The 27051-nt window shown below is 40.9% G+C and overlaps 2 protein-coding genes across 4 annotated transcripts; one reads left to right on the top strand and one right to left on the bottom strand.

The window, feature by feature from the left end:
* Window positions 1-184: 184 nt before the first annotated feature.
* c25h12orf75 (chromosome 25 C12orf75 homolog) lies at window positions 185-8616 on the bottom strand. 3 transcript variants are annotated; one of them, XM_031868406.1, is made up of 7 exons: window positions 8363-8616; window positions 4354-4378; window positions 3024-3059; window positions 2448-2527; window positions 951-981; window positions 804-822; window positions 185-205 (listed from the first exon to the last, which is right to left on the bottom strand). In XM_031868406.1, exons 1-5 carry the CDS (start codon window positions 8400-8402, stop codon window positions 977-979), a joined length of 186 nt encoding a protein of 61 aa, XP_031724266.1. In that variant the 5' UTR covers window positions 8403-8616; the 3' UTR covers window positions 185-205; window positions 804-822; window positions 951-976. The 3 variants fall into 3 exon arrangements, with proteins under 3 accessions (XP_031724266.1, XP_031724256.1, XP_031724247.1); XM_031868396.1 differs by lacking the exon at window positions 185-205 and having other exon boundaries at window positions 727-822; XM_031868387.1 differs by lacking the exons at window positions 185-205; window positions 804-822; window positions 951-981 and having other exon boundaries at window positions 991-2527.
* A 2643-nt stretch (window positions 8617-11259) lies between these two features.
* Window positions 11260-27042, top strand: appl2 (adaptor protein, phosphotyrosine interaction, PH domain and leucine zipper containing 2). Its single transcript, XM_031858691.1, has 21 exons — window positions 11260-11369; window positions 12998-13096; window positions 14084-14143; window positions 14978-15049; window positions 15722-15809; window positions 17524-17565; window positions 17653-17711; window positions 17889-18035; window positions 18585-18667; window positions 18897-19049; window positions 20672-20860; window positions 20969-21011; window positions 21261-21317; window positions 21627-21721; window positions 23369-23524; window positions 23733-23785; window positions 23962-24136; window positions 24263-24299; window positions 24444-24599; window positions 25460-25507; window positions 25763-27042. The coding sequence occupies exons 1-21, from the start codon at window positions 11313-11315 to the stop codon at window positions 25889-25891; spliced, it is 1998 nt and encodes a 665-aa protein (XP_031714551.1). The 5' UTR covers window positions 11260-11312; the 3' UTR covers window positions 25892-27042.
* Window positions 27043-27051: the final 9 nt, after the last annotated feature.

Raw genomic sequence — 27051 nt, 5'->3', positions numbered from 1 at the left:
GGCTATGATCCTTTTCTTTTTAGCAAAGTGAAGGTTGATGATGAACGCTGTATGCAGACCTCTGCTGTGCGTCCCATGACTCCATGAAGCAGCATCGCACCCTGCTCGCTGACAGCATTGAAGCGACTTTATTTAGTGTGTGGTGAGCCAAAATACGAGCACTTACATGCTGTCTGCCTCTAATGTGAGTGCCTCTAGGTCAGGGGTGTCAAACTCAAGGCCTGCGGGCTGAATTCGCGCCACCACGTAATTTTATGTGGCCCGTGAATCCGCCAGCAAAAACAAAATAATAATAATACAAAAAAAAATAAAAAAGTTAGACTTGATAATACAAATATCCCCATAGTCGAAATTATGAGATAGAAAGTCGAAGTTATGAGATAGAAAGTCGAAGTTGTGAGATAGAAAGACATACTTATGAGATACTTAAACACAACAGTCATAGAACCCCTGAAAGGATTTTAAGCTTTGAACAAAGTTATTGTAATAACTTGTGTTTGATATTTGTCTTTGCTATTTTCTTTAAAGGTTTGATAGAGTAATGTGGGTTCCTTAACCCTAAAGTAAAAGGATTTAAATTATAATTACAGAAATGTGCTTAAATATATTTTTAGATTTATACAGTATAACTGCATGTACAATATTTTAACACTTGAATAATCAAATGCAGAGACAGTTATTTACCAATATGTTAGGAGACGTTACATTTACACAGTCTTACATTTACAAACGGCCCTTTGAGAGGGCGACCGTGATGCTGATGTGGCCCAGAGTGAAAATGAGTTTGACACCCCTGCTCAAGGTGAGTGAATATGCAGGATCCTGTTGAGACAAGGAACAGTCATTGGCTCTTGTGCGGGTCTTTGTAGCAGCTTCACTTTCAGAGACGAAATACAGAAGAGCAGGTGATGTGAATAGCTTAAGAAGCAGCCTAGTTTTTTTTGAAGTACCTGTGTTGTGTTCCCTTCAGTGGCTGCTAATCTGCAAGAGGGGGGGGGTAAACAGAATCAGTGCCAAGATATTTATAGGATAATTATTTGACAAATTTCTAGTTCTTGTATTTCCTTTGTCAATGTCAAGAGTGTGCTCAAAAAACACCCACGCACTATACCAAGGAGTTCCAACTAGGAGACCTTACTGGTGAAAAAAGAGCCAGTACTTGTTGTGCCAGAGGGTATGAAAACGAATCACTTCATTATGATGTTTGACTTGGATGAGCACAAGGACAAACATGGGAGGAAAGACGCCGGAGGAAATCCTTCAGGACTGCAAAATACAACAGCAAGGTAGCAGTTTGTTTCTTAATACTGGTCACATTACAAAACGTTAATGTCACTTTTTATATTGGTTCCACAGCTCTGTCAGAGAGGTGGTTGTATAAACAGTGGTCAATTAAGTCAATACCATTGTAAACTGTATTAGAATAAGAGAACAAATAAGGCTGCCGTGGTCCCTAATAGGAATAGTAAGGCTGTGGATAATTATCTTATGAAAAGTTATTTTTAGTGCTTTTTCGTGACTGTTTTCATACGAATGTCCAGCAACATGAGCGTTCAGTGTGTCTGTGCAACCTCCTGCGGTGTTTAGGCAACACAACTACTCGGTTAGGTTTAGAAAAAGATAGTGGTTTGGTTTGAAATAACTGAGGAGAAGGCATTTCATAAAGGTCCAGTGTGTAGGATTTAGGGGGATCATAATATTCATAACTATGTTTTTATTAGTGTATAATCATTTTGCTACCTAGAATAAGCCCTTCCAGTCTACAAAGGGAGCGGGTCCTCTGGAGTCCTCCAGGTTGCACCGTCATGTTTCTACAGTAGCCCAGAACGGACAAACCAAACAACGGCTCTGGAGAAGCCGCCGTATTTCTCCTACACGCTTTAAAAGGGAATTATGAGGGTATTCAGTTTGTTGTGGCATTAATTAAGTACGGAAGTTACATGATATATAAGTCAACATTAAATTCCGGTTTTCACTCAGGACACGAACAGCGGCCTCCTTGATAAAAGTCCTGTTCATACTAGATCACCTGTCCTGGCTTACGATTGCATGCATTGTATACGAATTGAATACATAGGTTGTACAGATTACAGTGCATTACAAACAGTGTATAAGAACAGCCTGAAGAAAACATACAATAGGGAAATAACAGATTGTTTATTATACTTGTACTGCCATGGTCGAAACAAATGTTGTGAACCACATTCATCCTCACAGCTGTGAGTACCCAAACTGTTACAGGAAAGGGAATGCTTCTTATTAGGATTCACTAAAAGTAAAGGTCAAATAAAACCCAAAATGCTGTAGGCACGCAGGCACATGGTTTCCTGGAGTCGCAGCTCAGCCACTTGGGATTATTTCTCTCTACGCCCTTAGCTGCTTCAATACAAGATGCTCTTCAATTATCCAGAGAGTGAAATGCACATTACAGCGTCACAGGCGTTTACCTTTACATGTGGACTTGGACTGACTGGCAGCCACAGCAGTCAGGTCTGCTGGTAGACCTACGTATACGCCACCATAGTTCCTGAGGGGAGAGGAGAGGAATGTAGCAATTAATAAAAGACAAATCAGTGATAAGATAATGTTGTGGTGGTTCTCAATGGAATACAGTTACTCCTTTGAGCAATGCATTAGCTTTCTAACTGTTCATGGAAGATACCACATCTGTTTAAAAGAAATCTCATTAGGCTTTGTGTTCTAAATGTTCTAAATTTAAAAAGATAATTAGGTGTGCCTGGAATCTTTGCATCTTTTCATCAAACGTTTTGATTAGGTGATCAGGAATAAGTGTTTAATGGAACACAGAGATCGTTTATCTTATTATTTACACCAGTGCTTGTCAAAATAACTTCTATTAAAAAGGCCTATTCATATTCAGGTTCTATAGTCTGCATACTACAAAAAAAAGGATAGAACTTTTCAATTACACACTACAAGTGGATTAATATGATTAGATCAAAATGCACCCATCAGCACCATACAAACTAAAATGTAGACAAAAAGTTTAAGAAGCTAATTACCTTCTTTTCTCATCGTCTGGCGAGGGTTCTTCTGTCCTGATTGAGAGAAGCACAGGTCAGGTCAGCTCTTATGGGAGCGCAGAGGACATACAAACTCAACAGCAAACAAACATACAGTGCACGCTGATGAGAAGTAAGAACTGGACAGTGGAAGTGCATTTGCTCAGTTGCAGAGCATTCGAGATATGCTGCATGAGCCCTCTGGGGAATTCTGCTAATTCCCATGTGGGAGTTCTGAACAACTGATGATCAGGCTGAATTGCAAATTTTTGTTTCAGGTCTGGAACCAGGCTACTAAACAACCAGTTTCCAATGAATTCCGTTTTTAGGGTGTTTTGTGTTTGTTTGTACTGACATGACCACCCAATTTACTGTGTGTATGTGTGTGTGTGTGTGTGTGTGTGTGTGTGTGTGTGTGTGTGTGTGTGTGTGTGTGTGTGTGATATTTTGCTGTGTTGTCCTAGGAAGCTGTGATTAGCTTCAGTGAGTCAGTAGTGTGCTACTGTCAGCTCTCATGAGTCCTGTGCTGACTGTTCAGATGGTTATCAAGGAGCACACACACACACACACACACACACACACACACACACACACACACACGTACTCACTGATTCCAGGAAATGCTTTGGAAAATGCTGCCCCTCCCAAAGCTTTGATAGACGCTAACTGTTGATGGCAAAAGACAACCTGTCCTCCACATGACACTCCAGAGAATAACGTCTGAATTTAATTTTCTAAAGCCAAGAAGGGTCAAGTATCTATTCATTTCTTTTATTTTCAGTGTTTTGTTGTTGTTTTTGACAGTAAAGTCAGTATTTTTTAATATTGGTATTTTGGTAATGAGACAACTTTGCACTTTGCAGTAAAGTTTTTACCGCATCCATCAAACTGCGGATCACTAGAAGTCGTCATTCTGCCAACACACAGTATGTAATTGTATGTCATGAAGGAAATAACTATATATTCGATATCACATATGAAGCAAAAGACAACACATTAAAAAAATCAGCAGTTTCAATCTGTAATTTTTATTGCTGCGTACAACCATCAGTGATGGTTTTGTGTGTCCACTGAAATACTGTTTTGAATTGATATTTTAGTTATATATTGTTTTGTTTTGTTCTTTCAGCTGCACTTTTACTTTACAATGCATTTATATTGAAATATTTGTAAAACATCGGCGTGATATCAGTGTGGACAAAAATATTTGAACAACGAATACAACATGGGCAGGTATATCAAGGTGTAAATTGTGATCTGAATGTCTGAAAGCCACAGATGATGAGCCTCAAAAATATTTTTAAAAGTTGGAAATTACTGATGTACTTACACATCTTTGGAGACATCTGCTGGCCCTGAAAACAGGTCAAAAGAGCAGAATTAATTCATCTTTGTTGTGAAAAGTATTGAAGGAGGTGAGTTACCACTAATAAAAGGCTTTCATTCAACAGCCTTGGGATGTATACCATAGCCACTTAAAGATAAATATAGACTACAAAATATAATACATCACTCTTCATAACACGACCTATCTAACAGCGCCCTCCGCATACACTATACCAGAACATTTCACAGAAATTAATAAGTTTAACTGCGAACACTTAAGATGAAACTAGAAACACTTCTTCATTTGCTCAGCTGGCTGCTTGCTTTGGAGAGCTCTCCATGAGACCACCTGGGACATTTCCACGGATCTGGTTCATCAGTAAATATACTGACAACTGGTTAGGTAAGTCGTACACCCTGTAGTGCCATGGATGCAAGATTTACACAGAATGTGTACATTTAAAAGCAGGAAGTGCTCAGATCTACTTTGCTTTGCTTGGGTTTTGTTCAGTTTCCTGTTTATATTTTGTTCACTCCTTTAGTTTACTCCCCTTGTGTCTTTTCTTGTTTTACTTCCTGTGTTTGTTTGTTTTCCGCCTTTGGGATTGTCTGCCCCTCCCCCATGAGTTCCACCTGTTCCTTGTCCACCCTGCTCTCACCTGTCCCTTGTCAGTTCATCTTTGGACTCTCAGTCTTTCAGCCTTTTCGCTTTATTAAAGCATGCCTGGTCTGCGTTTGGGTCCTTCCTCTGCTGCCTGCTCTACAAAACAGTGACAGAAGGAACCGACTCAACATCGACCCAGCAGACATTATATTTCAGGAGGAACTTAATGACCTGAGATGCTGCTCTGAGTGTCTCGCAGTAAGGTGGGCAAAAAGCCATGGCTGAGGAGCTCATTTGCCCGAGTGGCAGGACTTTTTAGACACCACAGATTCCCAGCCTGCTAGTCTTCAGCCTGCTAGTTCCCAGCTGAACCTATAGTCTGTCCTCGTCACCTTCCTGTTTGTTCCTGTTGTTTGTGCTGACCTGTCCATTTCAGAGTTTGTTCCTGTGTTGGGGGTCCCAGCCTATATCTCGCCAGTTCCTGTGTCGAGGGTCGGACCGACACCTGCTCCCGCTGGGCCAAAGCTACTTCCTGACTCCGGTTGCATATGTTATTATTTATATTCCTTTACTATTTGATCTTTACTTTAATAGGCAGTAGTTCATGCAATAAACATATTCCACATACCACTGCATTGAAACATATAGCCTATGGGTTTGCAGTGTCCATTATCAGATAGGCCTTCAGAAATACAAACTTCAACATCCAAAAAGACAATACAAAGAAACAGCACAAAGCACAATGATACATCTGAAGGTTAACAGCAGACATATATGATATTAGATATACAGTGTAAAATGCCTTCCCAGTGACACGCATTGTGCTCATCCCAATCATGTTTAACTCCTTTATGGTTAAACAACAGATCATTCTTTGCTGAACCACAGGCAGTCCACTTAACTTGATATGAATCTAAATGAGTCATTGATCACCGCGGGGGGAACAAAAGCCTTAATGCTTAACGTTTTTTTCATGCCATTTTCCATTGTATTACTGTAGAAATGTACCTTCAAAAAGAACACTACACGAATAAGATCTAAGAGCTGAAAACTGGAGAATCTAAATTACACACAAACAGCGAATTTCATCCTTGTAAAAATGAGTCTGCTGACATGACACAGGGGCCTATTCAGTAGCCTGACAAAAGCTCATTCATATCCAAGGGTGCACATCTGGGTGCAGAAGACTAGGGATGAGCACTGAGGCAGTAATTTGAGTTTGATTAGCTTGAAATTAAAGATATTCTTGCATGACTTGAATATCGCATGGAAGTTAAGTTAACTAATTAATGAATGCATTTGACTTTAATAAAGATTTATTAAATTGTTAATAATGCACTGTATTTGGACAAATGGTTTTAATGTAAAGAATTAGTCAACAATGATATTTTCTCCCATGAAGGTACATCATAACTGCAATGACTGTATTATCACCAATTATCTGTTTATACATCAGCCTGCACTTTTGGGTGCATGTTACAAGCCAGTGTTAACTGTTTATATGCTGCTTATAAATGCTAACTACAAATGTGTAGTGACATAGTTATACATAAAAGCAGAAGGTGCTGCTATCTATACTTGACAGAAAAGAATAGTGTGTGAACACTTTACCGTACCCCCCCCCCCCCCTGTTTACCTTTTATAAGCAATATACAAACTGAAAATTGAATTAATGGGTTATACTACCTTATAATGTAGATGTACATGGATATAAGGATATTTTTAAGTGTTGCGTAATGTGCAGTATTTCTCAACAATTATAACTTATAAAGTATAAATTATACTTTTACTGTGAAGACATACAGTATTTAATATAAAATCTTTCTGTGTTGTCATCCACAGGAGTTATAGTTGCTTACACCTACATTATAGTGTGTTGTAAGTAATTATTAAATGTTTATGTACCAGTTATAGATGATAAGACAGTGAGGTATGTGCAGTGACACAATTATACATCCTGGGATCAAATGATGTACAATTGGAGCGGTATGGTTGTTCCATCGTAATTCTACAGAGCATAATAGCGTGAGGAAACAGTGTCCTTTGCCTCTGGCCTGGTGTCAGCTGGCGTGGACAAATGAGTGCAACCATTAATCCACATGTCATAAGGCCTTGACATCGTGCTGAACAGTGACCTATAAGAAGGGACAGAAAAATGGACCTGCTGCACCCAAATGAACGCAGTTGCTGTTTTTTTTTAATAGACAAGCAAGCCGACACTCACAACAAACTCAGACACCTAGATGCTGTTCGCAGATATATAGTAGATCAAGTTCTGAGCAAAAGAAAACACCGGGTTACATTTCCCAGGAGCTCTCTGTGGCTCTGTTAACATGCCTGGCAAGCACTGATTAGGTACCTGCAAGCACAAACACATTTGCAAAAGGACAAACACACACTGTACTGATTTAATGGGCAGCGGTGGTGAGGTAATCCTGCAGATACTTCAATCTAATTACTACCTCAATTTGACTTTGACTGTTTGACTTTGTTTGGTATAATTCAAAACAGGTATTGAATCAGGACAAATCAACTGAGAGAGATGTGTGTTATATGAGGACAAGCCACAGTGAAGCAGGATGTCTGTTCTCCTCTGCTCAAATGTGTCCTCCTGGCTTTATGAATGAAACATACCCATTGATCAGAGGTGGGTGTTTGTCACTAAAGAACGGCTGTTTTACACACTCAAAAATCCAATGAAACCAGCACAGACACTCCGAGAGAAAGACAAACACATAAAAACAAAACTGTGAACCACGAAGGACTCGCTTTTCTGTCAATGTATAATTTGACTTTGTAATTACAATATCAATGTCATTACTGCTATCAAAGCGGTACATTCCTAAGGCTACTACTCTGGTGTCTTAGATTAGAATATGGGCGGCCCTTCATGATCGACCCACCACCCTTAGCTTTAGGAGACCACTGCACGCACACTGTGGGGTAAGAATGTATCATTTTTGAGGCACAAACATACATGATGATGCACGACTGAGCTGTCTATCGATGAATGAAATCAAGACACACAGGTAACACACACACACACACACACACACACACACATGGACATCTCAGGACGTACACTACATGTAGGGTAACCCCGACACGCTTCATTTACATTCAAAACACCCTCCCCCTTGTTGCAGATCCAGTGGTAACTCTCCCCCTCATACTCTCACCCATTATCACACACACACATATAGATGCACACACACACACACACACACACACATGGACACATCTCAGGACATACACTACATGCAAAGGTAACCCCGACACACTTCATTTACATTCAAAACACCCTCCCCTCTTGTTGCAGATCCAGTGGTAACTCTCCCCCTCATACTCACCCATTATCACACACACACACACACACACACACACATATTCCTTAAAAACACTCACTCACCTCCTGAGGTGTTGGTGGCTGAGGAATTGCCACAACCCATTTTTCATCGATACGGCCACCGTCCAAGCAGAACGGAGACGCTGAAGAAGATGAAGGAGGAAGAGGAGGAGGAGGAGGAAAGAAGGGAGACTCGAAACACGTTGGGAGAGAACTGGGGAAAGAAATGTCTTTCACTGTGACACAGGGATCTCCTTTGGTCGTTTACCCCCCTCCCCTCTGTCCAGCCTTGCGTCTATCCTCTCAGCAAAGCAGTGGAGAGCTGAGAGTGAAGTGAAAGCATGGAGAGAGGGGCTTTTATATACACACACACACACACACACACACACACACGATGAGAGAGAGTGGAGAGAGAGGGGAGAGAAAGATGCTATGCCCTCACATGATTTGCTCTTTTCCTCCACCCTGAAATGGTTGCCCGGGAAACCGGGGGAATGTGGGCGGAGGATGGGGATGAGAATCAACCAATAGGGAGCTTTCTTTCTTTGTATAAAGGAGGGGGGGGGGGGGGGGGGAAAAAATTGAAGGGGGATCAATGTGTCAACCTGTGTGTGATAACTTGTAAAATCCTCAAATCGTCTTTGTGTGCCGAACAGACGACCTTTATTCATGCTACACACACACACACACACACACACATATACACACACACACACACACACACTCTTGTTTGAGCTCTTGACAATCACTGAGAGTGAAGTTAAAACAATCCCAGAACAGTCTTGTAATCAACCCACGAGCGTCACGCTGAAGTCAGCTTGCAGACCCCTAATAAATCCTAATTCAACCTCAGTCATGCCATTGTGTGCCGAGACTACAGTGCAGTCATAAGAGGGGAGTTGAAACGACAGGAAGAATTGCATTAGCAGTTTCCACCAGTGTAAATACGCTTCACATGCAGTCACTGGTGTTATCTTATGATGTCAAGATGTCTGTGTGGTTGAGAGGCAAGATACTTTAAATCCTTTTTTTTTTTTGAGAACTTTTCAGGGACACACGCTGCGGCTCTGACAAAGCCTCCAAACAAACTGGATCTCTCCTCCGCATTTTGTTTTGCTAGACACAGACAAGGTGATCATGTCACAAGCTTTTGAACTGTAAATATTCGTCTCTACTTTCTCCTGAAGGTGTGTTTCCTTGTTCTTGTTGTCTTTTTATAGGCCAGACTTAGCCGAGCCAGCAAACAAAAGTCAGTCCTGAATTGCCTTATCTAATTTAGAGCCATAACTTATTCAATTAAACAACACAAGTCCACTGGGGAGGAAAGAATGTGCTCCTGCTCAGGCTGCCTGATGAGCACACACTGCTTGTCATGGCTTGCCTGCATTATCAAGACACAACACAACACGACATGGCCATCTTATCGATCAATTAGGCTATTGTTGAGGCCTGAAATGTCTTGGATAAATAATAATAACTGAGACAATTTCAATGTTACAAACTAGTGTTTCATCTGCTTTTAAAGATTTCTTTAAGTGACATTATCCTCAGATAATTGAGTTACCTCTCTAACGTCAACGTATTACTGCGGTTCTCAAAATAGACCAGATTGCCTTGGAAACAGTTGAAGTCATCATAGGACAGTTCATTTTACAATTGTTTTAAGCGAATGTTTTTAAAACTCCATATTAGATTAAAGGTTACGTAAGGATGGAGATTTTGTTTGTCAGCAGTCCCCTAAAACATTTGATATAAATCTTTAATGTTTTTGTCTAGAAAGGCTGCAAAACACAATATTATGATCATAATTATACGTTCAAGTTAATTTTTTCAATATAATATTTTGTTAAGAAAAATGTGGATTGATCAAAACTTTTATTGAATGCCTCCATAATGAGTTCCACGCTTGAAAGACTGTGTCATTCTCAAATGATGAAATCTCATTCCGCAAATATAATCGATTTTATGAGCTCCATTTTCAGACACATCTCCCTTAATATAATTCCCAATTGATGCTACGTTATGCTTGTACTCCACTACATTTCAGAGGGAGTAATCAGTCATATGTAACCAAGTTAGGTAATTTAATTACAAAATGAATGCAATTGTTATCAGTTACAGCTACATTTGTATTTGAATTTGAATTGAATGTTGGTAATTACAAAAGGGGTTACATCTGAATATATTCAGTTTGGTAAAAAGCTTAGATATAACATTCCTTCTGTGTGTTGAGTCAGACAGTGTTGAGAACTGTTATAACGTTTACACAGCCTGGTTTATGTTTATCGGAATTTTCAGCTTTATTGCCCACATTAAAACATTTCTTAGAGAAGCAAACAATAAGCAATCAAATGTATTGTGTTACATTACTTTGATGAAGTAATTAAAATAGTCAAATCAATTCATTCGTATCAAAACTATAATAGTATTATACCTAACATACGAAGATTTCACCTCCATTTTCAGTACATGTTAGCCTACTGCTAATATTTCTGTACTTTTAGATTTCAGTAAAGGATCTGACCAGAAATAATGTAGTATCGTGTGACCTTGTTACAGTATTGTATTGTTCTGAACTTCTGGTGTGATGTTGTGCAATCAGTCAAAGTATTTTTCAAGGGACGAATATCGTTTTTTCAAATTAAACTTTGGAATTCTTCATATGTCCACCAGGGGGCACTGTTGATACTGAAATGGTAAAAACGTTACACGTAGCCTACATCTGCTATAACAGTCAACCGCTAACTGCCCATCGAAAGTTCAAAAAAATCAAATCACATCTTCAGAAAATAATCGAATTAAAAATAAAACTATACAAATGTTTAATTTGGGGTTAAAGTGAAGCTGTTTTTTTTAACTATTCACTCTGCTCTCAGCGGCTGCGGATGAGATCAGACTGGGCCCGCCTCCAACTCCTACGTGGTCCTCTCACCCGCGCAGAGGCCTCTGGGAAACCGAGTCCACGCTTTAAATAATTCAAGCTCCCGTTTCTTCTCTTCCAACAGCTAACAAGATGCCGGCCGTACATCACAAACTGCTCCTGGAGGAAGCTCTGCAGGACAGTCCTCAGGTAGGCCTGTGCCTCCCCGCTATAACTACAGTGCGGTTAATACTGCTAATCACAATTATCGGCGTTCGTGTCTCTGTGTTTTGTTTACAAAGCTACCGCCCGTCACAGGGCGACTCTCCGATGTGCTGGTCTACATTTAGTCTCGCATCACCGTGGGATCCGTCACGAGCATAGCTCAACCAGATATCCTGCAATGTTTTAATTCTCTAATATCGTATGAAGGTAGATTTCTGGGGGCTAGACCCTGTCCTGGGAGCAGAACTGGGCCTTACTCACAGAATGTGGGAGGGGTTTCCATTATCGGACTCCACTAGAATTAGCTTGCAGCAGTGGTAGCTGTCAGCAGTGAATACCAGATGATGTTTGATGCTTAAAGGTCTTATAGTGCAGTTAAGTTATTAAAGTTGCACTAGGCCTCGTGCATGGTTATCAGCGAGGGTGACGTGTAATGCAGGACAGTAGTTGCTATACCGCTCCTCTAATGTAGGCTGCATTTAGATGTGGCCCATATTCTCTGCTTTTAGTTGCATCACTCCTTTCCTAGACTCTTTGATGGTTCTGCTTAAGTGCAACCCAAAACTAGAGGGTTATTTCTGTCTTTATGGGGGTTTTTGCTACAAAATGCTGTTTCCTCCTTCCATGAAATAGGGCTGGAGTAAAATGTGAACACGGCAAAGGTTGGCAGATCGTTTCTCTTTGGTGTGAAATGTCTCTCAGCCAGCTGGAGTGAACTTTAAACACACTCCGGCTGATGGGTGTGTTCCTCTCTGTATCTGCCCTGCCCTGCTGCACCTGTTTGTAGAAGAAGAAGAAACTACACCCAGACAGGATTTTCTCAGTTTGCATAGTCAGCCTGCAGTAAAATCATTCTGCCTTTTTAGTTTCACTCCCGAGCTGCACTTCCATATATATGCCTCTGCATACTGCAGACTCATTTCTTTCACTCGTTGTCTTATGACATCGTTCCTCTTGTTCTTATTCATCTCTTTTATGAGTTACAGGTTCCCTCCTTTGCTTTGTTTTTTAACCTAGGCACTATATACTTCTGGTGTCTATCACAAAAAGGATCATTTGACACGATTACAATATGCCGAGCTCCACCCGATCTACCCTGATGAACACAAACACAAACATTTGATGTGATTTGTTAAAACACGCTTAAACTTGTTTGCATAATGAGCTGTTGCCCCAAGACTAATACACACCTCAGTACGATTTACAGTTGGTGACGCAACTTACAGTTATTTACATTTTTGATAAATTTGCTGATTATTCTTCCTGATAATTCAGTTAATAGATTAATAGTTTTTTTTCTATAAAATGTCAGAATGTTGTGAAAAATCCAGGTTGTAATTTGTCAAACTCAGACTGCTGACGCCTTATATAATCTTCACTCAAACTTTAGATCATCTGCACACAGAATGAGGCCCTTTGATTTAGTCTGCGGTTACTTGCGTTGGAATCGTTAACAGTAAACGGTAGCAATGACTCCAGCAAGTACAACCTGTTGCCATGTTTATGTGGACACCTCACTGCTGTCAGCCACTAAGACAGACTTAGGAAAAGTGTGAACCTACTCTTTTATAAGGTAATTCATCTATTGTATGTGTGAATGTCTTCTTCCACAGACTCGCTCCCTGCTCAGCGTGTTTGAGGAGGATTCTGGGACGCTTACAGACTACACCAACCAGCTGCTACAATCCATGCAGCGTGTGTTTGGAGCCCAGGTACTGAACAAAACACAGACTCTGTTCCCTTTGCTGTGTGTGGCTAGGATTGAATAGCAACTACCCAATAGCAAATGTCTTAAAATTTGTCACAAATGTCCACATATGAGTGCATATGTGGACATATGTGGTTGAACTGATTTAGAATTTGGTGGTCTGAGATCACTGTGATCTCACAAAACACATATATGCTAATTATGCCAATTCCTCATAAATGTACGTGATGAGATTTTGGCCACGTAAACCTCAACATGACCAGTTGGCGGAGGCATACAACCGCTAGGCAGTAATTCTAGTTTTACATCTGAACAAGAGTCAAAATTGTATCTGGCTGAAGATGATTTGGGGTTAAACGTTAGTAGAGGATTGATTTGGTTTGCACTTAAGAGAAGACGGTCCTTCTGAACAGACGAATGCCAAACTAGGATATTCTATTTTTTTTAACCTCACAAATGGAAACTGAAGAGTAATTGACATACTGAAGGTTATTGAAGAAAGAGCAGAGAACCTTTTAGTTTTGCAGCTGGAATGGAGGTGCCGTACACTGTGCCTCTGTACATTTGACTCGGTAAGATTTTCGGTAAGTGGTGTGAAACTCCTCTTGTGCTGTCAGGGTGTAGATAGTTTTGACTTTGCTGTTCTTTGTTCTCTGGAGAATGCCAGATTGAGCGACACGCTTAAATGTCTCAGTCCCAATACATGCTTCATTTTCCCTCCTGAGCGCGTACACAGCCTGTGTAACATGACGTCAGACCTTTTCTCAACCAATAATCGTTCACCAGTAGAGTTGGCATTCATGTGACCCATCACCTTGTGCTTTTCCAAGGAATTTCATCTGAACCCTCATTCACCTGCCATCCATTTATTTTCCTTTTTATTCCTTCGAGACTGAAAAGAGAGAGTGAGAGGAAAACGTAGAAGCTACGGACAAATCCGGAGTAATCCTTTGTGTTCACTTTGCTTCCTGCCTCTATCTGCCCCCTACAGAGTGAGATGGGATTGGCCACGGAGCAGCTCTCACACCAACTTCTGGATTATGAGAAGAAAGTAAGTATGGGTGCCCATGGTTTTGGGACATGTCCCTGTCTTGTGTCAGCTTGATTTTACTTCTGCGGTCTCTCTGAACATTGTCCTCCTAACGGCCAGCCTCTGCAGTCCAGATAACAGAAGAGAGTAGCCGACGAAATTCAATTATCAGCATTCTCTCAAAGCAATGAAGTGCTTTTCAGCCTTTGTTTTGGCTACTTTGTATTGTCCTACTCACAGCTAGTGTGGTTGAATTGTCCAAGTGACTCTGCTAATGGGCTCCTATACTTGTATGTATGATTGCAATAAAAAAACACAACAGAAAGAGATGCATCGTTTTATCATTTTTCATTTCTTTCCATGATGTGTGTGAGTTTGCATGTGTCTGCCAGACGTCGTAGTTGCATGCGTGTCTTAATGAAATCTGAAGCAGAAGTGCCTCTCTGTGCGATCTATCATGGGGTCTGCTTTCATGCAGCCAACGAGAGCTACGAAATAGAAAAGTTGCTGAAGTCAACAGAGCAGGTCTATTAAATCATGCTAAAAAAAAAAGAGATGCGTTGGCTTTCTGGATTGGGTGGGTAAAAAAATGCAATGACCAGTAATAGATGCACTTTTAGCTCCTTTTTAAACAATACTTAAAACTCAGCATCTTAGCATGGAGGTTATTAGAATCTTTGGCCTTATTCCATGAAAGGAACGTGCTGTAAATCCTGGCTTAGCAGGCTACTTATTTCTTTACTTCTTGGCACCTAGTGTAGGCTCGATCTATGCAACAATATGCGGTTTCATCAGGGTGTAAACTTGTTCCCCCTCCCTTCTTCTTCTTCTTCTTCTTCTTCTTCTTCTATCTAGAATTTTGCTCTTGGAAAAGGGGATGAAGAAGTAATCGTCACGCTGCAGAACTTTGCCAAAACTGTAGTAGAGGTGAGCTGCATTCTTGTTGTTTTCTATGTGTATATTTATCTGTGAGAGGGATGATAAACCACTGCATGGTCACTGCCTGTCACTGTCAGACATGGGGGTCCACAAGCCTGTCCAGTCAGCACTCAACAGGATTTAGGACACACCAATCCACGCACAAACACACACACACACGTGCTCAGAGGACACAGGTTGATTGTTTGACCTTTACCTCGTGATTTACAGCCGAGAACTCCTTTCGCAATGAGAATTAGGCCGAATGCTGCACCTGAGTCGGTGAACTTTAGCACTTGCTCAATCGTTCCGATAAACCTGGATGTCATCTTGTTCGATGCTGGACCGTAGCTCGTTCATAAGAAGGGAGATTTCCTGGTGTGTGCGACGTGTGGTTCTGTTTCCAATATCACAGTTAACAAAAGGTTTTTATTATTCTCTTCAAGAAATGTTTCACAATATGGGCTTTTTATGGTGTGGCAGAGTTATTGTCTGCAGTTCTGCACCCATTTCTTTCCAGCTCGCTGCAGGAATAATAACTGGCAGCATGTGTTCTTGTAAATATTGAAATAAATTGAAATCCCTCAAGATGTTTGGCACGGGTACATCATTTGTTTGTTTCCTTGTGCAGTGCACGACATTTTTGTATAATCTTCTTTTTTTTTTTTTTTGGTCGTTCAGCTGAACTCGCTCCACTCTGTGCTAGCCAACCAGATGGCCGACAGCATGGTTTTCCCCTTGATCCAGTTCAGAGAGAAAGACCTTACAGGTAGAGACACACACACAAATATAAAAAACTTATCGTAAAACATTTTTATTTTTCCAAGTGTATTGGGGTATTTTAGGCCTTTAAGACCAAGTTAACAGTCGAATAATGACGGATAATGAGGAGAGAAGAGCGCCTTAACCCTATAGGCCACTAGACCTCATTCTGACACATTGTTGTGACGTTATTACAGATATTTAATCTGTTCTCTGTAACAGTTTGATGCAACAGGCGAAGCCCTACCTTCTGGCAAAAGACAATGTGAGTGCGGTTTTAGTGATGCTTAATAAGTTAGAAATGTATATAATTCTGGATAAATGTATATTCTGCAATTTAAGGTCAGCGGCTGCATTTGATAGTTTTAAAATGGTGGTTTTTTTTTTAAATGCACTATAGAGACGCAGCGCCCATAAGGTCCGCCCACACCGGAGGAGACAACAATTCATCGCTCTCCATTGACTTTCACTGCGTTCCAAATCACATGCTTTATCTTTTTACTGATAGTTCATACTGCATTTACAAAGTGCGTACTGTTGCGTGCCATATGCTTTCAATTGGGACATACTACTTCGTCACAACATTACACCTTGAACTTTGACCCTCTTGCTCATAAATAGTATGAGAGTATATGTATTGGAAATCATTATTTGTATTGTGTGAAGGGGCCTCAATTCTGTCTGCTTACAAATGACATAAAAGGTCCCTGGATGCTTCTGTGTGGTGGAATACACTACCAACAGGGTCAATAACACAGAACTACGTTTTTATTAGCTGCCAAACCAGGAAATGGAGGATACAGGCAATAAAACGTGAGGCAACAGAAGGAAGAATGGGAAAACTGGGAGATCTTGACGCTCAATATATATATATACATCTATATATATATTTATATATCTATGTGTGCAGCAAGCTTTTTGTCCGAAAGTCAGTTTCGGGCTAACTACATTTCAGTAAGTTAAGCGAAAGCATCTTGACAGTAAATGATGTGTGATTTTAGTTATCAGCTGCTACTCCTGAACAAATGGGGCTGAAATGATCCTTTGACATGCTAAAATAAATTGCCCAAAGCCGCTGTCACAGCAATGTGATCGGCTATTTGTCAGATTCTGTTCGTCCTCATTTGCTCGCGGTTCGCAGAAGTCCGTATTTCTTTTAAAGAAGATAAGAATTATGCTCACAATGATCGATGTGTATTCTCGCCTATAACACAAATTTGAAAGCTTGTCATTTGAAGAAAGCGTGAGGTTAAACACCAGCCGCGGGATATTGTTCTAAACTAATCCTGCTAGATATAATAATAATAATAATAATAATAATAATAATAGCATTCAACGAATCGTTCTCCACGAAAGTAATGGAGAACTGGTAACTGCTGCTGTTAGAGAGGACTGTGTGTGTTATTCTGAGAGGATGGTGTGTGGTTAAGAACAGGATGTCACGATGTCAAGCATCTTTCTCAGAGGATCACCAAACAGGAAAGCAGCAGAACAATGCGGTGAAATTGTGCTTTCTAGGCAGAGCAAACGTAACTACCCAAATTGACAGCACATACAGACTGTGTGAGCATGTGAAATAGCAAAATAATGTAATTTTCTAAAGGATTCAGTTTGAACCGACAGCTTAAGTTGATCTACTTTAAGCATCGGTGCATTTCTTTCACATTGTGGATCTATTTTAGATATTGTAACACAACTTCATATACTTTTGAATGTTTCAGAGATAAGCACACTGAAGGAAATATTTGGCATCGCCACTGATGGTAAGTAGATATCCTAAGTGATTTTTAGAAAACCATTATTTTGCAGTTGCTATCTGATCCTCATGTTCTTTCTCCACTCTCCTGCAGAGCACGAGGCAGCGATGGTCAAATACAGCCGACTGCCCAAGAAGAGGGAGAATGAGAAGGTAGAGTGAGCGCGAGACACTTTCAACCCAAAAGCTGTAAAAAAAGACTTAGAGATGAAGTAATGCAGTGTGTGTGTATATATATATATATATATATATATATATATGTATATATACATACACACACACACACACACACAGTATAGTTGCATGTTTAACCCTCTCCCGTCTGGACAGCTGAAGTCCGACTTGGTGAAGGAGGTGGCGTACACTAGAAGGAAGCAGCACCAGGCCTCACTGCAGTATTACTGCGCCCTCAACGCCCTGCAGTATCGCAAGAGAGTAGCTATGCTCGAACCCATGCTGGGCTACACACAGGCACAGGTACTTACAAACTAGGTCATATCAGTATTCAAATTCGGTAGTCAAAAATGAGAAGCAATTTCCTCATTGGAACTGAGTTAGTTTGCAAATGGCAGTTGAAAATGTCCATGAATTTCAAACTACTGAGAAAAAAACATTGTATAAAGTCTGTAAGCACGACGAGCTGCAACGAGGAGTCGATTAATAGATTAGTCCATCGACAGAAAATCTATCTGCAACAATTATTTGAAACAATTTTGTGTAAATGCCAAACACTCTCTGTTAGCTTCTCAAATGTCAGGATTTGATGCTTTCCTTTTAAATATATGATGGCAAACTAAATATCTTTGTGTATTTAGTATTTTTCACTATTTTCTTCCATTTTACAGACGATTAATCAAGTAAATAAACGGCAGATTAATCAATAATGAAAATTATCATTAGTATGCAGCCGTACATGTGATCAAGTGATTATCTGTTTCTAGAAATTTCTATCAATTATAATCACACAAAATGTAAAAATAATCAAAATACAAGCTGAACTGCTCATTGTTACCTTTTACTTCTCAGATCAGCTTCTTCAAGAAAGGCATTGAGCTGGTGTCAAAGAAGATGGACAACTTCCTCTCCTCCGTGTCCAACATGACTCAAAAGTAAACACTCATCTCATTAACATTCGTATTTATGTGTGCAGCAAATGTGAAGAACCATAGCTGTGGTATTAACAATATAACATAATGTGGTTTGCTGTGTATGGTCCTAAACACAAATACTTATATTGTGATGTTCTGCAAAAACAAATTCCATATTTTTGGTTAGCATCTTAATGCTGTCAATAGTTTAAATGGATTTGTCTGTATTTAAACTTTATTTCCCGTCTAGTATCCAGGCCCAGCTTGACACAGAGGCAGAGACCATGCGTGGGTCCCAGAGGGACTTTCTGTCTGTGGAGGACACCGTCTATATGCCGGATAAGGACACTGAGCCTGTCAATCGCACACTCATCCAGAAGGCCGGCTACCTCAACATTAGGAAGTAAGATTAATTGCACTCATTATGACTTCATCGTAAGTCGAAGGACGCTTCCTGTCCACGTAGCTTTCCCCCGCTAGTCTAAATGTTAAGGGATGTCTTGGGGGGGGGGGGGATATACAGCTGAGGATTATTTGACTCTGTCCTCATTTTATATATGTGACAATTAAATATTTTCTTAAGTAATTAAGTAGTATGTGGTAAGTCTTAAATCTCTAAATAACCAAACGCAACAGAGAAAAGATTTTTGCTTCTCTTGCAAGAGTTGCTCAAAATACGCATGACCAGAGTAAACAATAAGTCTGTCACAGCAGACGAGGTGCGTCAGGTAAGACGTTGACAGTGTGCGCTGTCAGCTTATAGCAGAGCGGATGTATGAGAAGGGAAACTTCCTTAATGGCTTCAGGGGGTAGAACTGCAGCGTAGCCCGCAATGTGATTTAGTGAAATGTCAGCGCTGTCAAACTCTGTCTCTCGCTCATATATATCCAAAGTCTCTGACAAATGTCTGTGACACCAGAGAAAAGGTTTCCACAGAATGCCATTCTGTTTAATGACACACACACACACACCGCCAGCAGCATCAAACGCTTGTCAACCGCTGAGTCCAGAGAACATTTGCTATTTCGACTGGTTTCTCAATATTAAGGCTCTCAGTCACCCGCGGCAGCATGAGACATTCAAAGGAAATTAATCAAAGGAAATTTATCCAAAAATATTTTTCAAACTGAATGTAGAAGCGGGAGGTTTTCAGGTGAGCAATTTAAATGAGTCATACACGTGTCACTTTGTTTTGAAACTGAGCGAGTCAAAGGTAAATTATACTGTAGTTTATTTTCTATATGCAAAGTCCTGAAAAAAGAAAATATGTAGCTGTTTCTAAGCCTTTTCAATGTAACACCACTCTGTTGACAATTGGATTAAATAGAAGTCAGTGGGGCCACAATAACAGAGGAAACTGTTTTGATTAAAAAGGACTTAAGCTAATGACAGCAGCAGAGTGTTTCAGTGAACGGATAAAAACGACCAGTTCTTCTTGATACGTTATACCTCCGCAGAGTCATTTAACGAGGACTGATGGATGATATGATGCAATCTGGCCGTTGTTAATGTATGCTTGTTTGTTTTAGTTATAAGCACGGTGACATACACTCCTGCCAAGTCCTGCCACCCGCGGTCAAAAACACACCGTTAGCAGATGTAAAAATCTTCAAAAAGGCACATTAGTCGCTGGCACTGACATAACCACAGGGGGTGACAAAGTAGAGCATGGATTAAATTAGTGGCGGTATTTTACCGGCAGAAACATTATAAGTTAGTATGGCAAAAAGGTACAAAATGTGGCATCTGCTCGTGCTCGCCAGCCTCTGGGGAGTAAAGGAGAGATCAGCCAGCATCCATGTAAAGATATGCTAGACTCAGTCTACAGAGTACTAAAGCCCCATCCACTCCGCTGCACAGAGCACTGGCCACTTCTTTATTCAAAGTTTATGATGAGAAAGTTCATAGCTGTCCCCCAAACCGAATCTCCGTCACATCCAGCCTTAAATCCTTGACATTCTTCCTCTCTATGTAGCCCTCTTCACCCATTCATCTTTTTATTCACTTGTTCTGCCCCTTCTCCAGTAAAACGGGGCTAGTGACCACAGCCTGGGACCGACTGTACTTCTTCACCCAGGGAGGGAACCTCATGTGTCAGCCGCGTGGGGCGGTAGCGGGGGGCATGGTGCTGGACCTGGACAACAGCTCCGTCATGGCTGTGGAGTGTGAAGACAGACGCTACTGTTTTCAGATAACTTCCCCCTCAGGCAAAACGTATGTACACTTTCCTACATATCCAACAATGAGAATAATGCACACACACGTATATGAAATACTGGATGCATTTTATTTAATTCTCTCCATTGCCATCAATGCCTCCAGGTCAATGATTCTACAAGCCGAGAGCAAAAGGGAATATGAGGAAGTAAGTGTGAAAGAGGCCGTTCAAACGACTATGTTTGAGCTTCCTTATTGTTTCTACATCTTCATCCCAAATACATCTGCTGGTCCAAACATTTCATACAGCAATGGAGGAGCTGACTTATTGGTGTGGTTTTCATGTTAGCTTTAGTGCTACGCACATCTGACTGGCCCGTCACAGTCTCATGATTTCAGGTGGCTCGTGTCTGAGCTGGACGAAGTCCTAATGTGGATCTCTGTGTTTCTTTCTCAGTGGATTTGTACTGTGAACAACATCTCCAGACAGATCTACCTGACTGACAACCCAGAGGTAACGCGCACACACACACACACACACACTGCAAATAAAGTAAAAAAATAGCAACTGAATCAGACATAGGAACAATTGATCTTTAGTCTTGGTAGGTACATCTATTTGTTGTTTCACCACTTAAGATTAGATAGATTTATATCAATTAATAAAACAACAATAACCATTAAAATGAACAGTAAACGTATACAGCTAATTCTAAACAACATTAATATTAACATTTGGTGATGTTTTAAATATTTTTTGCATATTTACACACAGTGCTATACTGCTCTGGTTTTATGAATGATTCACCTGCTTTGTTGTTAGGCTGTGGCCATCCGACTGAACCAGACTGCGATCCAGGCAGTCACCCCCATCACCAGCTTTGAGAAGAGACCAGAGGGCTCGCCCAACCCTGACAGGTCAGGCATGCTGCTCGCCATTCATACTGCATCCTCTCCTGACGTTAATAATTAAATCATTTTACAGGGGCAAGTCTTATCAATTTTTAAAACCGAGGACTAAGCTGCACCGCCATTTTTGATTTGTATGTTCCATGCTTTTTGCATCGTCAGTATTGTGAAATGCTGATTTTTCTGTGTGTGTGCGCGCAACACTGTAAACATCTAAAACATCTTCCTCTATATCTATTTGTTCTTGGTGTACAAAGTGATACTCAATTTACATTGATAACAGTTTGCTTCAGGACGAGCTATGATTACTGAAGATGATCATCGCTGAACTGAAAACACACAAACATTTTGTGTCTTTTCCGCTAAATCTAACCGTTTGCAATAAGTGGTCACTTGGCTGTTCACTAAAAGGCTTCTTTGAACAGGGATTGCCCAATTATATCTTAGCAACGGTACATAACCATTACAGGCAGGAGTGTTGAGCTCTGAATTACTCGGCATGTTGAAGCGCTGTGCATGTGGCTCTGATTAGAGCAAATCTTCTTACAAACACCGTTTGGATGGTGGTTTGTTCTTTCATTCGATCTAAAAGCACTAGAGAGAAATGTGTGAGGAATAGCCTAGTTTAAACTTTATGTTTGTCCACTTTCATGTAATGCCTGGTGCACACGTTAGCACGTCCGGCTAACTAGCTTATTACCTAGCATACATGGTTAACTCAACGTTGCTTTAAAGCCCCAACATTTCATACCATGTTGTGAGGTTACAGATTACGACAAAAACTTTAAAAATAGCAGCAGATTTTCAACCAACTGACGGAGCAATGGTTAGCTCAATTAGCTGGCCAGGTACAGCTGATAGATGTGCTAGCGACACATGTCATTTAATTAAGATGGCAAATCAACAAGTCACTGACTGGACATGAGAAGTGTACCTCAGTCTAAAATCAAGGGCTAATTGTTTCAAGAAATAATCCCAAGTTTGGCATGTTGCATCTGCCACTGAACTGAACAGTTGAAACATAGGTTTTGAGGTAAGTTCTAACTTAAAACACTACCTACCTGTCCATAATGTATGTACACTCAAAACACAAGTGGCCGCTGTAATTGTTCCTCTTGTCCATACTGGCTGTGAAGGGAATCCTTCCTAATGCAATTGAAATGTAAGTAACAAGGTTACAAGGTACTTTAAGTATCGATGTACAACATGGTTACGCAACCAAATGCAGTACGGCAGCTGATACTTCTGTTACTACGTCAGCAGGGTGAACAGGCTGAAGTGGGTATTGTCTTTTAATATCCTTTGAGCTCTACGCAGGCACATCTTCTCACCAATATCACTGATGCTCGGTCGATGGGTACCAATGATATTCTTGATTTTAATCACATGCTGTAGAGTGATGTGAGTGATGGGGGTGATGGGGGTCCACCTTCCATGCATATATTCACTCTGAAGATTGTATTACACAAGACAAGATTTTATCCCCCATCACTTACAGTGTAGTTGTGTTGGGATCTCACAGCCAGTGGAGAGGATTAACAATTTACTTTTTGTGAGCATTGTATTGAGAGACTTTAAAACATGTGGACCTTACCTTTGAGTTGAGTATTGGGTGTTTTGATGTTTACTTACATTCGGTCTGTCTCACTCCTAAAGAGCGAAGCCAGGAGGTGTCTATGCTGCCAGTAGTGGTTCCCAGAAGACGGGGGCTGCTCCGGAACCAGAAGACCTAATAGCCCCTGGGACACCTATTCAGTTTGACATCATGCTGCCGGCCTCTGAGTTTCAGGACCAGAACAGGGCCGGGGGGAGGTGAGGGAATAACTGGGAAGTGTGTGTGGGTGCATGTTTGTGAGAGACCGGAACGACTAGTGCTGGTGGGTGATGATGTTGATTTCCTGAAAGTTGGCCTCATAGTGGTTATTCTATTATTTCCAGGAAGCCGAATGCTTCTTAATGGCTCAATGCAGCAGTTTAATTGTTTTTTTTTGCTGGTGTGTGTGTGCTCCCTTCCTGGCAGACGCACAAATCCGTTTGGAGAAACAGACGATGACTGTTCAACAGAAACTGACGGTAACCATTTTCCTCCTTCCCTCTAAATGCAACTTAACGGTTGACTTTCTCTCTGTGCAGCACTGTTTGTGTTCTGCTTAAACGCATTGATTGTGCAGGCGTTTACTTTCCTACACGAGTGCTGTCGAGTTAAGTGTTCCTGCTGCTGACATATTCCTGTTTGTGTGTTTCCGCAGACTCCCTCCTGCAGCAAGTATTTGCCGTGCGCTTCCAAGGCTCCATGGCGGTGCGTTGTGGCAACAATCAGGAGGTGATCTATGAGGCCATGAGGCAGGTGCTGGCTGCCCGAGCCATCCACAACATCTTCAGGACCACCGAGTCCCACCTCATGGTCACCAGCAGCAGCCTCAGGTAGAGTTTATGAACCGTTACATAAATACCACCTCTGAGGACAGACAAAGACAACAGATTGGTCGAGGCTTTATCACTGCTGTGTTTTCAAACTGTATGCATGTCTCCATTACGTCTTCACTATAGGTTGATTGACCCTCAGACTCAAGTTACAAGAATAAGTGTAAGTATGACAAAAGATAGGTTCAGTAATAATCCTTTTCTCTTTTTTACGAAGAGGTTTTTAGTCATGTCCTCCTACTACATTTGTTTTTTTGAAATCTTTATTCTCTCACTGTCCCTTCTCTCAACTCTCCTCATTTCTCAGTTCCAGCTTGGAGAAGTGTGTCAGTTTGCAGCCCACCAGGAGAACGGGAGGCTGATGGGCTTCGTGGTTGAGGGCAGAGACTGGAGTGAGGGAGATGAGGAGGGAGAGCCTTCGTTCAGCGCCTTCGTTTTTGAGAGCAACACAGAGGGCGAAAAGGTAGATACAGACACATGTTTACTGATGCACACACATAAATAACAGGATGTCTGAAGGCTTCCACAGCAGACACGTTGTTGTTCAGAATGGTGGTTGGATGCAGTGTAGGCGAACTCCTCCTGATGACGGTATCATCCACTCACCTGTTGACCCGGTAGGCAAATTGCAGGGGGCCCCACGGGGGTCCTGTGATGTCGTTCAGTTGGGTCAACACCACTCTCTGGAAGGAATCGGCACAGACATCCGGGTGATGGGCCTGTAGTCATTTAACCCTTTAATGGGAGCATTTCTTGGGTGCCGGTATGATAGAAGAGTGTGTCAATCAGGAGTGGATGTCACACAGCTCCAGTGGACTGATAAAAATGTGTGTGTGCAGATTTGGGCAAGCTGGTCGGCACAACCTTTCAGACATTCATTGTACAGCATGCCATAAAAAAATGAATATAAACAGTCATGGCATGTGGTGTCATAAAAATGTCATGGTAAAGTAAAACAGTCATAGTATGTCTAAAGTCATTGTGTAGAATGTCGTGAAACATTTTCTAAAGAAACTAATTGTATAGTCTGCCATGAAAAAGGGCATATAAGTCAAAGTATAGTGTGTCATTAAAAATAGCATTAGTGTAATATGCCATGAAAATCTTAAACTATAATATTTGATAAAAAGTCATACCATTGTATGCAATAAAAGTGTCAAATAAAAAAATGTCATAAACTAAGATTTAGTAAGTTAAAATATGTTGCTGATGTATCCGCTTAGATCTTAAAGTGGCGAAGAGGTCTTCAAATGTGTTCCATACTTCAGGATCCCTGCACATACTCTGTGAATATTAACTTTATCTTTTTGTCTTCATTCACAGATATGTTACACCATAAACTTGGCGAAGGACATTACAGAAGCCAAGAAGGTATCGTCACCATGTACTCAGAGAAAAATGTTTCTGCAATTAAATTCCAAACCCATTACTATGTTCTTTTGATTAAGATGTTGATGTTTAAGGCATAAACCGGAGGACGAAGTAGAATACAATCAAAGTGCCATGGGAGTGTTTCCATTTTCTGTTAGACAACACTGCAATATTATTCCAATGATGCCACTTTATTTGAATCAAACACTTGTAACATTTGTAAACATACTTGTATATATTTATTTTCTTTAAAAGGACCCAGAGGCCCTGGCCCAGCTGATGAAGAACATGCCTCTAACTAATGACGGCAAATTCCTGCTGCTGGAGCCTGAGACGGGCGACACGAGCAATGGAACAGAAGAAGACCTGGAGTCTGAAGCCTAGTCTCTGTTAGGACGCAACAAAACCAACAAAGACCAGAACCACGGTCCACCTCTTGCCCAGGAGAGGAGGCTCTCTGTGGCTGAATGGGACATTGTGACTCTCTAGCCCTAACGCTGCGACTGTAACACCCGTATTAGAGCGTGTAGTTCACTTCCACTGATCCTGTGTTACTAGATTTCCAGTTTTCTGCTGAACTGAAAGCAGATCTAATGGATGCTTTATTAGATCTGCTTCTGTACGGTCAGACTGTAGCATGGGTCTTTGGATTTGGAGTTTTTTAGCCGACTGTGGGCGGTACTTCCATCAAAAGGGACACTAATAGTTATTGATTGTGTTTCATTGTCTGCTAACAGAAGGCGGTGAATCACTTCATTTTTAGGTTTACATAGTTTGGAGAGTTTATTCTTTTACACGTTAACTTGTGCGTAAGGCTCTTATGCAACTACTTTGGTGTTTATTTCTTGTTTATGAATGTACAAAAAAAGGTTATTGCAAATCCAAGGTTAATATCCGTTTCGTAGGAGTGCAGTAATTGAGACATTTTAACACAATGGACTTGAAAGAGGTTAAAGTCGTGTCAGTTCTTCTCATCGGCCGAGCAGTGACTGTTGCATTGCTTATTATTGTAACTCCATGTGAGCGTGTGTGTCCTGAAGCAGTGGACACGGTGGGACTAAATGTTTTTATTCTTTCTGTACTCTTGCCACTATAAGTTACATGGACAAGGCACCTTGACTTAAAGCATTCCCACTAAACTTAACTGATGTCATATTGTTTCGTTATTCACAGATACCTGTACAAGTCCTAGTCATCTGTGTGCAAGGTCCTCCGGGACCGTGAGCAGCCCAAATCTTTAGTGAAATTACAACGTTGTGCTACGCCTCTTGAAAGCCTGTGTAAATATGAACTGTTCCAGTGTCTATATGATGTTTAATCACAGTTGGCTACATTAAGAGCTTTCAGAGTTGATATGCGAGGACTGATGCGGTGCATGATTAAATAGTAATGTTCTGTCCCTTTGCAGAAGATTAAAACATTTCTAAATGTTACAGTAACGCATGTAGGCAGACCAGTGTGGTGTTATGTACTCATTGAAAAGCAACTGGCTCGTTGCTTAATATAAATACTAAACAGAAAACATGAAGGAAGTGACTGAAATT

Source organism: Anarrhichthys ocellatus, unplaced genomic scaffold (assembly GCF_004355925.1).
Source record: "Anarrhichthys ocellatus isolate YVR2014 unplaced genomic scaffold, GSC_Weel_1.0 scaffold2, whole genome shotgun sequence".
Lineage (NCBI taxonomy): Eukaryota > Metazoa > Chordata > Actinopteri > Perciformes > Anarhichadidae > Anarrhichthys > Anarrhichthys ocellatus.
The sequence above is the reverse complement of the archived record's forward strand: the minus strand, read 5'-3'. Positions and strand labels throughout refer to the sequence as shown.

Bases quoted from the DNA above. Each gene is read 5' to 3' on its own strand.
- appl2 (XM_031858691.1), top strand. From the start codon at position 11,313: ATGCCGGCCGTACATCACAAACTGCTCCTGGAGGAAGCTCTGCAGGAC. The intron at 17,712-17,888 runs GTAGAGTGAGCG...CCGTCTGGACAG, and splicing joins AGAAGAGGGAGAATGAGAAG to CTGAAGTCCGACTTGGTGAA. The intron at 21,722-23,368 runs GTCAGGCATGCT...TCACTCCTAAAG, and splicing joins GGCTCGCCCAACCCTGACAG to AGCGAAGCCAGGAGGTGTCT.
- c25h12orf75 (XM_031868387.1), bottom strand. From the start codon at position 8,402: ATGGGTTGTGGCAATTCCTCAGCCACCAACACCTCAGGAG. The intron at 3,060-4,353 runs GTAAGTACATCA...TCTCTCAATCAG, and splicing joins GCAGATGTCTCCAAAGATGT to GACAGAAGAACCCTCGCCAG. The intron at 2,528-3,023 runs GTAATTAGCTTC...CTCTCCCCTCAG, and splicing joins CCAGACGATGAGAAAAGAAG to GAACTATGGTGGCGTATACG.